At 48.1% G+C, this 17,338-nt stretch overlaps 1 protein-coding gene across 6 annotated transcripts in view; it reads left to right on the top strand.

The window, feature by feature from the left end:
* Window positions 1-17,338, top strand: part of LOC144162578 (uncharacterized) — a 77,385-nt gene that overhangs the window by 15,665 nt on the left and 44,382 nt on the right. The window contains exons 1-3 of one of the 6 annotated variants that reach the window (XM_077693171.1): window positions 1,637-1,703; window positions 3,557-3,656; window positions 7,752-7,925. In XM_077693171.1, the coding sequence (XP_077549297.1) occupies window positions 3,618-3,656; window positions 7,752-7,925 (213 nt within the window). In that variant the 5' untranslated portion in view covers window positions 1,637-1,703; window positions 3,557-3,617. Of the gene's footprint in view, window positions 1-1,636; window positions 1,704-3,556; window positions 3,698-7,751; window positions 7,926-17,338 lie in introns of those variants that run through there. The other 5 variants (XM_077693168.1, XM_077693170.1, XM_077693169.1 and 2 more) reach the window with 5 other exon arrangements.

Genomic DNA, 17,338 nt, shown 5'->3' with positions numbered 1-17,338 from the left:
ACTGAGAAGTACACTAAAGGGAAAGTTAGAAGCAATCGTGTAGTATTTCTTTCAGCTGCGCTTCGGTAATCGTGTTTTGTGTGGTGCACTCGTTAGGCTTCGCTTCGAACCATGTTTACACGTTCGGTAGTGGGAATTTTTCGCCTTCTTACTGAGACCGTAGGCTGTTCTGTCAAGAAACTAGTGCATTTTCCCATAGACCGGTAGGTCTACGGAAAATGTGTGGTAACATCTGTGGATAAAGATGCGTGCGTGAAACGCGCAGCATCGCCATTGGTTCAAAACGGTTAGTTCGAAATTCCGATAAAGTAATGAGACAAAATGCTGCATGCATCCATAACGAAGTAGGGGTACTATAGTATATCTTCATCTGAGAAACCACGCATTGGAATAGATTTAGGTCATTCGTAGATGCGTTCACTTAGTGAGCGTGAAATCGTCACACGCGCTTGTTCTTCGCTTGTGCTTTGAATCTTTGAAGGTTTGGCGATAGAGTGGAGGCACTTTTAGCGGAGAGTTTGATGTGAGAAAGTTTTCCAGCTTCTCTAAACTTTCTCTTGGAAGGGTCGGTGAATTTTGTTTGGCTTTTACTGTTGGTTCTGGGTCTGTGAAATCGAAGGCATTAAGTCGGAACCCTTCGAAGTGGGAGAGGGAGATTCAAGCGCCAGGGAAGGTGTAGAGGAGAGGCGTCAATGTTGAGGTAACTTTGCTGCTGGGATGGAATCGCTGCTATAAGAACAGGTAGAACACAGAACGTTGGAGAACACAGAACACGTCCATTCCATACTTTGCTTTAAAGGAGGCATTCCCGCATCGCTAAGATGGGATGATTCGCTCCCAAGTAGCGAGGAAGGACAATGACCACTGAATTACGACAACCTTGTTTCCAAGAAGCGGTGCTGATCAACCCACTCTAACCACTAAAGAGCGGGGAGTAAACAGAGCTGGTGATGTAGCAGGTGGTCATATTGATGTTTCCGGTCAATTTAGGACATTCTATTACGTGCTTAAAACAGTCCCATAATTTTTATATATACGTTAATGTGCGAACGCGTGATTGCACGAACTGTGACGTCTTGTGGACGCAGCCTTTCTTCCTAAACAATGTTTTACTGTGGTACATTTGTGCAGCTTTTTTGCCAAAAAGATGACTTTTTGCAGTTCGGCTGCAAGCGCCCAGTGAATGTACTTGACGTGTACAGTTGACCGTGCAGTCACGCCTGTGCGGCGCTCGTTTTTTTTTCTCCGCATGCCTCTGCTAGAAGACTTTACCTTGCAGTTTCAAAAGATAGAAAAAATAGGTGGAATTTCTTGTTCGCTAATGCCCGGAGAAAAGGAAATGGCAGACCTAGATGGCCAGATCTGGCTTTTAATTGCGGAGCTGCTCAAGCCAGAGTTCCACCCGCGTCTGGTAAAAACTCGGTGAAACAAACTGAATATGACGAAATGTTAGCCCAATAAGTGTGAGCGAAAGTGGTGATGAGGCAGGGAGCCGACGAGCAGGTGTGGGGAGTGTGCGTCGCGGCGCAGATGTCGCGATGCGCAGACGCGCGTCGTGGATTGGCTGGGCATAGTGATGACGCAAGCTCTTACGGGCAGGTGTCCTCTAAGTTGAGGGAGACGTCGTGCGTGCGGCGGCATCTGTGTAAGGTGTACCGATGCGATGTGAAAAGCCAAGAAAGTGCGCTTTAACGAAGCTGACCGTAAGTGAAGGAAACGGGAAGAAGGGCCAACGCAAAGTATCGAAAGAGCGAAGTTAAACTTCTAGAAGTTAACTTCCAGTTAAAGCTAGGAAAGGCCCTCACATCCGTCACTCCTCATTCTTCGCATCTCAACCGGGAAGGTACGCGGATTTTAGGGACGATAGTCTTTCTTGGGCTACTCAAACCCAGAAATTTTTGTCTCGGTTTTTTGTATTTATTGCCTGTCTTTGACAATTTACAACAGAATACATATAAACATTGCGAATACGAACACATACAAGAGGTGAAGTTGCCACCCGCTAAAGGGCTGACATTGGCAATTTAAAATGTCCTCTTATCAATTAGTTGCTATGTCTGTGGCAGCCAATCAGGTAGTTCTTGGTGGAACTTAATGACATCAGCAAATCGACCAACGCTCTCTTGAAATACTCCCTTGCACACCGCGCGTCAACATCATTGTACAACCTTGCTTTACGTGAGTGCCACATACTATGGAGACCCAGTGCTATGACTAAATCGTAATACACTCCATTCTCATTTTCTATGGCAAGGAAACGTATACCGTGAGGATCTAGTGTAAAATCTGCAATGTTCTCTGTAGCACATCCCAAAAATACACTCCCTCCAAACAATGCAAAAATACATGATCCATCATGTCTGGTGATATAAAACTAAAACAATCTGTTTACCACGGCACAAATAACCCCTTTTCTTCCGTAAACATTCGCAATAATAATGTTCCTGTATGTGACCTAAACACAAAAGACTTGACCCCTGGTTGAACCTGCATTCTTTTAACCCCATTAAGGACATCGCTACCGGGCCTTCCACAGTACATGGCGCTGTACATGGGCACAGGGAACACATCGACAATATCATGGTACAATTTCTTACGCGTTACCGTACTTAAATACTCTTTTGACAATCTTGCGTTTAAACACTTCACACTGGCCACAACCTCCTCAAGATATAAAAAAAAACCCGTGATGTATTCAGTCGTAATAACAAAATCAGGGAGAACCCTGCCTAGCCTGTATGTCGGTCTGTCTGTCCGTCTGTCTGGGGGTCGATTCATTCACCTGGCCAAAGTAATACAAGGTCTGCGCAATATTCTTATATTCTCGCCGCTAAATCAACAGGTTATAAGTCCGGTGTAATTTTCGTACTTGTCAACATTGTTGAACACGAACAAGACATTACGCAAATATAAGGCAGGAAATCAATACATTAGTGATATTTGCAGTGTTCATTTATAAAAAAAAAATCAGAGATGCTTGACATATGCGAAATGAAATACTACATCCACTGCAGAAAAAAAATCACTCTCCGCCGCCTGCTGTCGCCGGAGCCACCATAGCCTCTGGCGGCATTTTAAGAAATAAAGCGGCAATAGTTACGAAAGGTTGCACTAGATAGGTAACTCGGTCTGCTTGGAACGCACGTGGAGTAGGGCAACGCGGTTCTATAAACGTTGATGTAGGGCGCATCGATTCACGCCCGTCTCCGCCGTACGGCAGCGCGGGCATCGAGGTACGTGGCGTGGGGGAGTGGAACGCGGTATATTTTAATGAACTTGAACAAACCTTTAGCGCGTTTACCTTGAAAGGAGCGCGACAGAAAAGAAGCAGCATGAGAGGTGTGCGGGAAAGTTGAGGGAGGCAGTTTGTTGGCCAATGACGCCAAATACTATTGTAACTTTTCGACATTTGCAAAGAAAGGAGCAGATACGCGGCCTATTTTTCTTTGTTGTTACCAAATTCATCGCGAACATTCTGTGGTTTTTGAGCGCGTTATTACCGTGCACCTGACCCTACTTACCAGTAGATCATCATAAATACTTTGTTTTCACACAGGTATAACGTCAAGAATCCAACCCTTGCGATCCTTCTCAGAGCTCAGGAACTGGCAACATGGATGACCAGCCGGACAACGGATCGCGCTGCGGGGAGACCGGTAATGTAGATACACAAGGTGTCCTCGACATCCAACGAAAGGTGAGAAAAAAGGTTGTGCAACCATATTTGCCTTTTCAGCCAACGGCTGGTACTTCTTTGACGGCTGTTGCAGGCGTAGCAGTGCAGTGCATGCTTTAGGGCTGCTTGTCGGAAGGCGAGAAAGAGCGGGCCCTCGGGCTGCTCTTTCTGGTCTTTCTCGGCACGCGCCGCCCTACCTTTCGGCACGTGTCGTTTGGGGGACAGGGCGAAACTCCCACTGGAGTTGCCTCCCGTTCGGTTTGAAAGGCCATGGAGACAAAGTTCGTTTGGTTCTGTAAAAAGGCTGCTGGGTACGGGTAGCAACTACTATTCTAATATTGTCAGACAAATTTGCACAGAAACACTTTGGCCGATGGAAAGTCCGCGTAGTGTAACTGGCTCACCGACCGAAGACGCAGACAAAACCGATCAGCCAACCTGTCGCCCAACGTGTCGTCGGGAATCGATCGAGAAGCAAAAACTGCGCCCCGACAACATTCGTGCTGTAATGAACTGGGCTCTATTTATACAGTTTTTGGGGTGTAATAAACTCAGTAAGGTCCATGAAGCCCATTAGGCTCATAACTAGCGCTAATGCGATCCGTATTGTGGCTTTCGACGCTGCGGCCGGGCTTTTCGGCGATGTCGCTACCACGGAGCGGGATATTGCATACGCGTGTGCGCCCGGCACACTTGTAGAAAATATAAGGTCAGTTACGTGTAGAAGAAGAGTTGCTGAAGTTAATTTAGGTAATAAGGAATCAATACCGGCCAAAGATTTTAGCTTAAAGCATAGAACCAGAACGCGGCACGCACTATTCACGCAGGGCGAAAGCTCAGACACAGTGTGGCACAAACATTTTTTCGCGCTCGTCAGTTCTCAAAGCAGCGGAGTTGATGGCGGGCAGCTGTTGGGGGGGAGGGGGAGAGGGAGGGCAAGCTTACTGCGCAAGCGCTATTTAAGAAATTTCAGTTTATCAGCCAGGAAGTTTGTAAACCAGCCAGTAAACACCGATGTATGACAGAAAACGTGGGCCTCCATCTAGTATGCAGGTTACTTAGCGAAGAGGTGTTGTTCTCTACTTAGAGCCTTTGTGTCGGAGTGTGCTCCGTTGCAGTAGCATTCCTGGTTTTCATATGCTCGGAACCGAACTCAAGCTACTGGCGTATGCTGATGATTTCGCCTTTTTTTGTTGCGATAAATCAAGTATTGATAAAGTTATTTCTGTCACAAACGAATTCGGGTTAGTTTCTGGTGCTAAAGTCAACCTCTTGAAGAGCCGTTGACTTTGGTTCAGCTTATGGGCAACAACACCAACCGATAATGCCGGCATCCAATGGTACACTGTACAACCTGTACCACCGAAATGCCTCGGCGTTCCGCTGAATTCACACCGAAAGCGCCTGATATTGGCGGGGCCTCACTGAGACCCTTCTTAGTATTTCGCGGGCTGTAGTTCCGCATGACCTGCGGAATTTTAGAAGGGCCCAGGCATTTAACATGTTCTTGGCATCCAATTTATCCGATGTAATGCAAATTCTTCATTTCGCTCGGTGTAATATACAGCGCTTCCTTCGGGTTTTCGCCTCATTTGTGTGGTCGCCTGCAATGAAGCCAGTGAGGCGTGACAACCTTGTTAGACCGGTTTGCCTAGCGGTATGGGCTTTACCCATGTCTTTGTGCGACAGATAGTTGCGCAGTTATTCTTTTATTACGACAGTGTTTTATTCCGGGATACACGAATATTTCACTGACATTATATCCGTCACGGAAATGACGCCAGTACAATGAAGCAAGCGGCCTGTAAAGGGTGCACCCCTGCGCACAGGGTCTTCTTGCGGTGAACCAACCTTTAGTACTAACGTGCACACGTTATACTTAGGGTTGTTCGTTTTAGGGTTTTATATTTTAACCCAAACTGTTTTATGGAGGGATACACCAAGATTTCACTGACGTCATATCCTTCACGGAAGTGACGCCAGTACACCTTTCCCGATGCGACCCACCAGCAGCACATCGCTCGCCAAGCACACCCACAATACAGCCACCGACCCGCAAACCATGCTCAGCTGCAGATTTCGCGGCACATTTCGCTTTCGTGTTTTACCGATTCCTATGAAAAAAATCAACGAGTTTTTTTGCAGGACTCCAGCAACCCTGTTATTCGCGCTTTTTTGCAAGTTACCCTCGTATAGGTTTTTGCTGATATTGTTGCCGCGTCATCATTCACGGCCAGACCTTGTTTGTAGGGGTTTATGCATGAAGTATACACTTAATTACGGTTTTTGTCGGTCAGTTTTTCACAAATTACATGTTCACTTTGTCTCGTGTTAATCCCTACAAGGACCTAATTTACAACGTTTTCCCAACACCACTGTATAGAACTGTTTATTCTAACTTGGCTTGACAAGATATGCTCTTGGTGTGCGTAAAATGCCAGTTTCCTCCTCAACCAAAATATTCTTCTTCCAACTGCACAGCGAAACTTCGCCTGTTGAGACGTGGCTGCTGAACCGTTAGATTTTGTCTTCTGTGAACTGCCGCCTTTGTGATGTACCGGAAACTCACTGATTCATAAATTTTAAGGATGCGATACTACTTTGGGATGTCCTCCAAAAAAACTCCCAAGAAGGACTTCAAATTGACTCCGCATGGTATCTCCCGCAGACGGTGATGGGCCATTGTTTTTTCTAATAACTGCATATTTTATGGAAAACGCGAATGCTGTATATACACGCTGAGCCTATGGTTACTTCCAGAGACGTTTATGACCGAAATGATTCTCGCCCTGATTGGTATTCTCCCCTTATTAGTTGTTCAGTGTTGCCATGTTTGAAACTAAGTGAACATAAAGGTTCAGTGTGTTTAGTTTTGCCTTTTCAGCTTGTAATCAACTCTTTTGTATATGTACGTAATCTAATCATTTGTATGTGTACATACTTGTGCAGATGTTTTGTAAATATCGGTTAATACATTGACATGTAGGGCAATAGATACCATGTCGAAAAAAAGCCTGGGCGGCAGGAGTAGCTGTTTTGAGCGTCGCGCCTGGTTGAATCAACGTGCCGGGTTCAAATTACGGCGGCGTCTTGTTTTTTATTGACGATAGACTTTCTTGGGCTACTTCAACCCACAGATTTTTGTCTGTTTATATGTCTCCTTGTCTGCCTGTCAGTCTATCTGCGACTCGATTCAGCCACCCGAGCTAAGTAAAACAACGCCTGCGCAATATTCGTATATCACAGCCAAACCTACCCGTCTAAGTGTGTTGTAATGTTCATACTTGGCAACATTGTTGAAGAAGAACAAGACATTACGCAAATATAAGACAACAAATTAATACATTAGCTATATTTGCAGTGTTCGTTTATAAAAAAATCATAGATGCTTGATTTTTGCGAAATAAATAGTTCATCCCCAGCAGAAAACAATATCACTCCGCCGTCGCCTGCTGTCGCCCGCGCCGCTACAGCTCCTGGCGGCATTTTAAGGAATCAAGCCGCAACAGTTACAAAGGGTTCCATTAGATAGGTTCCACGTTCTGCTTGGGGCGCTCGTGGAGTAGGGTAACGTGGTTCTATAAAAGTTCAAGTCGGGAGCCTCGATTCACGCGCGTCTCCGACGTACGGCAGCGCTGACATCGAAGCACCATGGAGCAGTGGAACGCGGTAAATGTAAATTGGTTTAAGCGCACCATTGGCGTCTTTGCCTTGGGAGGAGCGCGATGCAGGAGGAACAACATGAGAGGTGAGCGAGATAGAGAAGGGGGAATTTACTTTGCAAATGTCGATAAAGACTATCGTCTTTTGTGGACATCTTCAACGAAACGAGCAGATACGGGGCCAATTTTTTGGAAACGCGTTTCTCTAAAATGCAATACCATGGTGACGCTGTATTCTCTGACCGCCTTCAGCCTCTATGACAGGCTTCTCTATTACAGGTTAAATTTGCGTTGACGTACGCAATAATTTATTGCATATTCTTCGGGCTACAGAGGACTTTTCGCGGGGGTGTATCCAGAACATCCAATAATATAATGCCACAGTATCAGAAAACACAGCTCTTTCATCCAAGGCTCCGGGGGGCCCACAGCCGCCCTCACGACCCCGTGACCGTTGTCGTCGGAGAACCGGGAACACCACGGTTCACCGGGGCTGCTCCTCCTCGCGAAGGAACTCTCCATCGCGGTCCCCGTCAGAGTCAAGAACCCGCACCCGTTCTTCAATGGGTGGCAGCACCAATAAACAGGTGAGCTAGGCTAACATCGCTTCTCCCACTGCTTGCGCCGTTCCTTCCACCAATCTACCCCACCGCATACCTATGAGGTAGCCGTCGCGCCACAAGTCTGAGCGCTTAGAGAGAAAAGTTGATCAGATGTGTACCGAACTCCGCGGGAAATGTGAGCAACCCAATCCCTAAGAGCACCAACGGCCAGGAAAGCGTCCTTCAGAATGCAAGTCTGCCATGGACACTTCGCCCCAAGCCCCAACGATCAATCCCCCTTCTCTTGCTTAGGAGGCCAGTGCTTGCTCAAGCACGGCGGCAGCGCCAGAAACCCCAAAACAGGCACAGCCAACTCTTCTTGAGACCAATGCTAATCCCAGCCTAAGTCCGACAGAGTACGGAGCCTAGCCCAAGTTCATCGCATCTGTTACAACTCTGCTGAACCAAATTAGTGCACAACTCGCAGAATAATGTCGGCAGAGCGCTCAATTAACAGGTCGCCACACAGCAAGGAGCGCAGATTGGCGGACAATCAGCCAGTATGGACCAGCAATCGGCAAAAATAGAACTCCAGGCCCGTGTAGAGCATATAGAAACCAGCTGACTTCGAAAGAGGCAGTCACCTTATACCCGACCGTTGATAGCGGAAAGCCAAGACCCCAATTCGGTTAACGATGGACGCACAAAATAACCGGCAGTGTGATACTATAGTGGCGGTGACCCAGCGGCACGGGTCATCTGCTGCCGCAGCAGCCGGGCGCTGCAAGAGCGTTGGCGCTGGGGCCGAGTGACAAACAATGAGTGGGGGCCACGCGGCCCCGGAGCTCAAGCAGCCACGAATGCCACGAGCGTTGAATTAAACGGGGCCCCACTTTTTGGGTGCACGGCACAGCGTTCGGACGCGTCTCGGCTCATCTGTCTGTCGCGTTCCCGACATTGGTTGTCCGGACGCGGCAGCGGAGTCAAGGAGCCAGAATGAACCCTATTCGCGACACCGGCGGTAATTCTGCGTCCTCCGCTGCCTCTTCTCCTGGCATCTCCAAACCCGCCTGCCGTTTTCCCCCTTCGGCACTCAGCGCCACTACGTGTGGTCCCTTCAAGCCGAGGCAAGTTTCTGAGTGAGCCACATCACGCCGCAAGAGACCCGCTTCAACCATCTCCAACAGTCACTACCTATTGAGATCGTGGTCGAGGTTCGCGACATCCTCGCACACCCAGCTACCACGAACCCTTACGACAATTAAGGGCTGCCATCTTGAGCCACACGAGGCCTTCGGAACGGCAGCTTTTCCAGCGGCTGCTTTCTGCAGAAGAGATGGGTGATGTTCGACCTTCGCAGCTCCTTCCCGAACTGCATATCCTGCTCGGCGACACACCGTCTGCCACGGACTCCCGCTTCTTTAACCAACTTTTCCTGCAACGGCTTCCCTCGTCTGAGCAGATGGTCCTCGCGACGGCTTCTGACCTCCCCTTGCCACAATTGGCAACGCACACCAATAAGGTAATGGAAGTTGCCACATTTCATTCGTCTCCATCCATGGCGGCATCCGCACGATCTTCGGAACATACTACAGTGGGGATTCCTTCCACCTCGCCTTCACCGTTATCCAGCGACGTTACCGCTCTACACGAGCGCATTCAAAACCTGAAGAAGCTTGTCGCGTCTGCTGGCTGCCGCTCGTCGCAAGGGATGGCACTCGACGGTTTCGTCCTTATCCCGGTCCCTCGTCGACGAACTTTTACCGTCAAGACCATACAACGTGCCAACAGCCTCACCACACAGATTCCTTGTGCTGGTACCATCGCCGCTTCGGCGCAGCGGCGCAACGTTGTACCCGTCCCTGCGGCTGGTCGGGAAACGCGACGAGGGATCGTTAGCGGCGACGACCGCTTCCCAAGCCAGCGACAGTCGCCTTTTTTACATCACGGGTGCAACAAGGGGAACAACGTTTTCTATTCGATACTCGTGCTGAAGTGAGTGTGCCCCCGCTAATTACTGTGACCGCACTCAAACACTACTGTGCCATCTCCAAGCTATAACAAGTCCAGCATGCCCGTGTACAGCAAAAAAATCTCCGATGGTAAACATCGGGCTACGCCCCGCGTTCCGCTGGATTTCCCTCGTGGCCAACGTGAGTCACCCCATTCTAGGAGCCGATTTCCTTTCGCACTTAGGCCTCCTTGTTGACATGGCCCGAGAATGAATCCTTGAGACGGCAACCGGTCTTTCTGTCACCGGCCAATCGTCTACCGTCTACCCGTTCACGTTTATGCTTTTTTGCGACCTACGTTCTCCGTACCGGGAGTTGATGAATGAGTTTCCTTCCTTGACTGCAACTCCTGACTGTACGAAGCCAGTTTAGCATGACGTCGTTCATCAGATAATTACAACTGATCCCCCTACGCATGCCGTGGCGCGTCCCCTGGCTCCGGAGAAACATAAAATCGTGGAGCAGGAATCTCATCACATTGTCGAGATCGGAATTGCTCGTCCGTCCTCGAGCAGCTGGTCCTCGTCGTTACACATGGTCCCAAAAAAATCAGGTGACTGGAGACCCTGCGGTGATTACCGCTCCTTGAACGTGGCTACTGTACCCGACAGGTATGCCCTACCTAATATACAGGACTTCACCAACAGCCTCAGCGGATGTACCATTTTTTCAAAGCTTGACCTCCAAAAAGCATACCACCAAATCCCTCCAGCCCCAGATGACGTCAAGAAAACTGCCATAATTACACCGTTTGGCTTTTCCAAATTAACCCGGATGCCTTTCGTGTTGCGGAACGCAGCTCAGAGTTTTCAACGGTTCATAGATGTCATTTTCTGTGGCTTACCTTTTGTTTTCGCCTGCATAGATGACGTTCTCGTCCCCAGTTCATCGTAATATGAGCATCTGCACCATCTGCGGATAGTTTTCGAATGCCTAGCAGAGCATGGCCTCATCCTTAACAGTGAAAACGGCGCATTTGAGTTGCTGTCATTGGAGTTTCTTGGTCACCTTGTTGTCCGCAATAGAATTCGCCCTCTACAAGACAAAGTGAAGGACCTAGTCGACTTCCTTCGGCCGCAGCCGTTACGTCAACTACTGCGCCGATTACTAGGACTGATAAATTATTACCGACGGTTTATCCCAAACTGTGCGGCCATTGTACACCCTCTCGAGATTTCCCTTCAATCTTCCAAGTCTTCCCAGAGCAGGCTTGAATGGCCTGAAACTGCTGATCGCGGATTTACTACCATCAAAGAGCGCGTGGCCTCTGCTACTCTCCTTGTGCAGCCGCGCCACAACGCTCCTACGAGCCTGATGGTAGGCGCTTCCCACTGTGCGGTTGGAGGTGTACTTCACAAACACATCCGTGGCACCTTGCACCCGCTCGGTGTCTTTTCGAAGAAGCTTTCTGCAACTGAGCAACGCTACAGCACTTTCGGGCAGGAGCTCCTGGCGGTGTACCTCGCTGTTAAGCATTTAGTTTTTTCCTTGAGGGCCGTTGCTTCGTGAACTTCACCGATCACAAGGCTCTTATGAACGCCTTCAAGTCATCCAACACAACATATCCTCCCCGAGAGACGCGACACTTGGCGTATCTTGCAGAGTTCCCGACGGACATTAAGCATGTCAAGGGACTTAACAACATCCAAGCCGACACCCTTAGCCATATTTTGGCCAGACAACGCTGCAGTTTCAGTACTTAGGAGTTGGCTGCAGGCCAACGAGATGGCAAGGAGCTTGGCACCCCGCGTTCTTCAAACAGTTCCTCTCTGCAACTCCAGGACATTATCTCCCCTGATTGGAGAATCCGCATTGTTTGCCACCTTGACCCGGTTTCAGGCCGCAGACGGCCGTACCTTCCTGCTTCTCTCAGGCGCATTGCTTTCAAGTGTATTCACCGTATCTCACATGCCGGAGTTCGTTCCTCACGGTGTTTCGTTGCCGAGAAGTAAGTCTGGCCTGGCGTGAATACTGACGTCCGCCCATGAGCTCGTTCCTTTCTCGCCTCTGGGCCCTTTTCAATTGCGGGACTCTAGGTTCTCCACAATTCACGTCGGCCACAATATAAGGGCTACCGTTACATCTTGACAATGATCGACCGTTTTACTCGCTGGCCGAAGGCGGTTCCAATCGACGATATTACAGCTGAGACCCCAGTCGAAAAACACAACAGAAAAATACGACAGAATGATCCTGTGAGGGAATGGGACATCCTGTAGTCTGTAGTAAACCCTATCCTGTAGTCTGTAGTAAATCCTGTCCTGTAGTCTGTAGTAAATCCTGTCCTGTATTCTGTAGTAAATCCTGTCCTGTAGTCTGTAGTTAATCTTGTCCTGTAGTCTGTCGTAAATCCTGTCCTGTAGTCTGTAGTAAATCCTGCCCTGTAGTCTGTAGTAAATCCTGTTCTGTAGTCTGTAGTAAATCCTGTCATGTCTGTTTTTGTAGTAAATCCTGTCATGTCTCCAATTTCAACTTGTTTGGCATAAGAAATTTACTTCCCGTGATGTTTTTTTTTTCTATTAGGTACATGAAGTATGCAGGATTTCAATAAAATTTCATTTCAATTTCAATTTCAAAATTTCAATAAAAATATGACCAACAAACATAAGCATTTGGGGTCATTCTTGCCTTTCTGGTACAAGCTTGAAATTGTTTTCAGTGAATAACTGATTTCAGAAAGCTGTACCAAAAGGCATTTAAGCAATGCAACTAGTGGTACATTCATGCATGCAACACAAAAGTTTGATGTTACGCAGACTGCACATGCCTGATCACAGTCCGAAAAAAAAAGCAGTTTGCGGTGTTTATCCATTTTATTTTCCTCTTTTTACAACACTGTTCCTGGGCACTACTGTGGCTTCACTTTTTGTCATGGAGAGGCTTTTACTGCCCTCTTATGCTGCTGTTACACCAAAACAAATAATTTTTATTTCATTGCCAAATATAAAAACAAAATATGGCGCGTTATTTGTATGCTCCATGATCGTGCTGACTTGGAAACGGTCAGAACTATAATTTCTTTTAGTAGAAAACAGCTTTCATCCGCACGTCATGCGAAACTGTGCCTGCTGCAAATTCACGGGAACCTGGACGCTGGTACACGCCGGACGCGCAAACTCGTGGATCTAGCAGCCGCTGGAACGTAACGCTGGAACACGCCCGGCCTTTTTTTCTTTAATAGCTGTGTAATTGCAAACCCGCGTAGCTGTTAACAAGAAATACAGAAGTCATTCCTTCAGGGAAACCTCAGTAGCGCTACAAAATTTAGCCAGAGTCATTTGGGCACTTTTCAGCTGATTTGGCCGTGCTTCGGAAGCAGGGCCAAATCGCGTCCCATCATCGCGTTCCGTCAATGACGCTCAACCTGTTCATAAAAGCAAATTTATTCTATAGAAGTAAAAATATTAAACGATCATCGACAATAACCGTTCGAAAATTCGTTCATTATATTAGTTAGGGCCATTAAAACACAAGTGAACAAATATTTTTTTTTACACTGCAAAACGTGAGAGAACGTGAGAAAATTAAAATGGAAAGTCAATCTTTAGCTGGAATGCTTGCCTTTGTGAACCTTGTTCCGTTGCATTCGCACAGCAAGGCGTGGAAGGGTATCCTGTGGCGAAAAGCGCACGTCTGTGTGGTGCTGCACTATCTTGAAGAGTATGCACGCACGATACCTGCCGAAGTCACGCAGGGATCGTGGCAAGTTCAGTCGATTGTCGAAGCACATCGCACGTATTCCAAATCACGCTGCCTGCGAGATTCGTCGCATTCACTCACATTAAAGTGCCAATTATCCCAAGCACCCCGGTTAGTCGTCGCTGGAGGAGTCCTCACATCGAGATGCTTGAAATCCGGACCACTGATCTTGCTTTTACCACAGCTTCCGAAGCTTCAAATGTTGCTGCTGACACTCCGCGGAGACATAAGATGCACGTTTTTACAAAAAGTTAAGCCTAACTTCAACTGAGCAAACCGCCGATGTGAAATGTGAACGAGCCACTGGGCAACGCAGCCACCGCAAATTTTGACCGGGAGACGAAAAGCAGGAGGGAACAAAGGAAGGGTAAGGAGGGAACCGGCCGATCACGAGAAGTTGTTTCGCGACCCCTCCTGACCCCTCTCGATTCTTCGTATTGTGGTCTCCCCGTCCCGCGAGTTCTGCCGCGACGCGACATGCCTGCAGTGGTGACGATGCTTCCCCGAACTTCTTCCGAAGGGCCGGGCTAGAGGGAAGGCGCGCGTTTTCTTTCTTTCTACATTTATTTTTTTTAACACATCTCGGTAATGCAGCGAGTTCACTGGCGCAGTTTCTTTTTTTTTTTTTTTCACACAGGTAGCGGCAACTGGTTCGCTGTTTTTATAATCCTATTTTAACTATTTCGGCTTGATTGGACACATGTTTCGCGTTCAAATACAAAAATTGCTCGCAAAAAAAATAAAACAACAGCACGCAGATTGAAACAATGGGGCTCTCAAAGACACCCAGAAATACATGTCAGAATGTGCACTGCAATTATTACACCACGTCTTCAAAAAGTACATCTTGCTTGTTTTTTATGCGTCCATTTTGCCGAGCGGCTACCCTTGTTTCCTGATTCTTTTATCAAACATTGTCCACAGTACAATATATGCAATTGCAATTCACTCAAAGAACCCAAGGAATTTCCGAAGTTCTCTATGTATCCATTTTTTTTTATTATGGGGCTTCGCTTAGATGCTCCAACATTAGTGTGATTTGTGCTAAGTTTTGTTGTTAATTGCAAATTTGTAGCGAAGGTTTTTTCCAACACGGCCGGAATGCTAATGGCCGCAATGCAACAAACGTTCATTACAACAGGCGCTTGCAATGCAATTGAACGAGATGACCGTCACTCGCACGCAGCATTGTTTCCGTGCAGCGCACGCTAAAAAAGTGGGATTTTGCGGCACCGCACGGGCCGCAAACACCAAGTTTCGGAGCATCTGCGTCGATCGCGGCGCGCGGCATTCCCGTGTCCAGCCAAGCAGCGGCACCATACCATCCCGTACTATCCCGTTCGTGCTATCCCCTTCGCATTGGCTGAAGCCCTGTCCCCAAAGGCAACGTCCCCATGTTATTCGATGCTCTCCAGCAACCTCCCCGCGTTGCTGTCGTTCAGCGCGGCGTTTTCCTGTGTATTCCGTTCTTTCCGGGCTATTCCATCGCTCTCCTAATGCCGGAAAACGCGGGGTTTTCCGACAGGGTAAGCAAGAGATTTTGTAGCAATACTGAACGGTCTGTCATGTGACACTTTCGCAATGGATCTAACATTCTCTTTCACACTATAAAAAATCTGCAGGGACTACAAAATGATCTGTCGCATGGTAGATAATAATGGTAATTACGGAATGCTGAATGTAGTGGCTGAAGGACAGTCTGTGGACCCACAGAAGTTTGTGTAGCGCCTACAGGGTGTTGCACAATAACTAGTACAACAGAAATGTCTCATGGACAGAAATTTTGTAGTTCTATTACAAAGGTTTTTGTAGTGGGGAGTGCAGAATGTCGGTCGCATGATAGATATGTCTGTTGTACTACATAAATTTCTGTCGTACGACAGACATTCTGTCATCATTCTGCAGAAATTCCTGTCTCACAACAGACCATCCTGCATTCCCAACAGAAATTCCTGTTGTGCGACAGAAATGCCTGTCGTACGGCAGATTTTCTGTAGTTGTACTACAGAAATTTCTGTCGAACGACAGGCCACCCTGTAGTCCCAACAGAAATTCCTGTCGTGCGACAGAAATGCCTTTCGTACGACAGATTATCTGTAGTTGTACTACAGAACTTCCTGTCGCACGACAGACCATCCTGTAGTCCCAACAGAAATGCCTGTCGTACGACAGATTTTCTGTAGTTGTACTACAGAACTTCCTGTCGCACGACAGACCATCCTGTAGTCCCAACAGAAATCCCTGTCGTGCGACAGAAATTTCTGTTGTGCGACAGAAATTCCTGTTGTATTTTTCGACTGGGACTGTTTCTTCCATGCTTATGTGTACGTGAATCGCCCGTTTTGGCGTGCCTTCGGAGATTATCAGACTGTGCCCGCCAATTATAGTCCACGCTCTTTCACTATTTGACATTGTACTAAGTGTAATTCGCCTAAAAACAACGGCCTACCATCATCAAGCCAACGGCGTGGCCGAGAGGTTTCAACGTCAGCTAAAGGTTTCACTGATGGCTCACGAATCACCTGAACAGTGGTCAGTTCGCCTTCCTGTTGTGCTGCTAGGTTTACGCACTGTCATCAAATAAGATCTTGGTTTTGCAGCCTCTGAAATAGTCTATGGCACGTCTTTGCACATACCGGCAGACTTCCTGGTCCCTCCGCAGCCGCAAGACAATCTTTCCTCCCCTGGCCTGTCCTACCTAAACGATTTAACCCGGTATTTCAGCTATATCCGTCCCAAACTGCCACTTTTGTGTTCCACTAAGTACACTTTTACTCATACAAACCTTTGTGACAGCCAATAGGTTTTCATCCGTGTCGACAGTGCCCGGCGGCCACTTCAACTGCCATACACCGGCCCTCATCTCGTCATTTCACGCTCTGACAAGACGCTTACAGTTCGCGTCAATGGCCGTGACGCCATCGTTTCCATCGATCACCTCAAGCCCGCGTTCACGGAAGCTGCCCTGTCTGCGTTCCACTCCACCATCCCCCATTCCACCCTGAACACGACCAGTCTGTCTTCCGTTCGCCTCATCACCCGTGAACCTCGCTACGCAAAGACTGGGCGTTTCACTGTGCCATTTTCCTCAAGGACGTCTCCTCCAGACTCCGTCTCAAGGGGAGGGGGCTATGCAACGGCCCCGCAGCGGCTCGGGTCGTCTGCTGCCGCAGCCGGGCGCTGCAAGAGCGATGGCGCTGGGGCTGACTGAGGAGCAATGAGTGCGGGCCACGCGCCGCAGGTGCTCAAGCAGCCACGAATGCCACGAGTATGCAATAAACGGGGCCCCACTTTTTGGGTGCACGGCACAGCGTTCAGACCTGTCTCGGCTCATCTCTGTCGCGTTCCCGACACCACGACACAGGAAAACGGGAATGGTTGGAAACATCCAGAAGTATGACAAATTTTTCTTCAGCTGCGAAGTTTCTGAGAAAGCTGTTAGCTTTGTAACCGTATGGCTACATTTAGGTTGATGTCAAGCTTTTTTTCGTAGCTCTAACTCTTCGAAGCCCATTGGTCTTGCGCAGAAGGCGAGTTAGACACAGAATCCACGCCATTGCAAATTCAAAGCCGAACGTCAACAGAAGAAATCGAGGCGATTTAAGCAACGACTACTGCTGGTTACAGTAGCCTTGTGGATTCGCCAATGTCGCCGATGAAAAAACACCGGTGGGGTCGAACAGACTCTCCTCCTAACTGTCCCCCCAAACGCATTAATATAACAAGTGCAGATTTCATCATGACGCC

The sequence above is a fragment of the Haemaphysalis longicornis genome, unplaced genomic scaffold (genome assembly GCF_048455015.1).
Source record: "Haemaphysalis longicornis isolate Haplotype H1 unplaced genomic scaffold, Haemaphysalis longicornis Haplotype H1 scaffold_12, whole genome shotgun sequence".
NCBI lineage: Eukaryota > Metazoa > Arthropoda > Arachnida > Ixodida > Ixodidae > Haemaphysalis > Haemaphysalis longicornis.
This window is presented reverse-complemented; position numbering and strand designations above follow the sequence as displayed.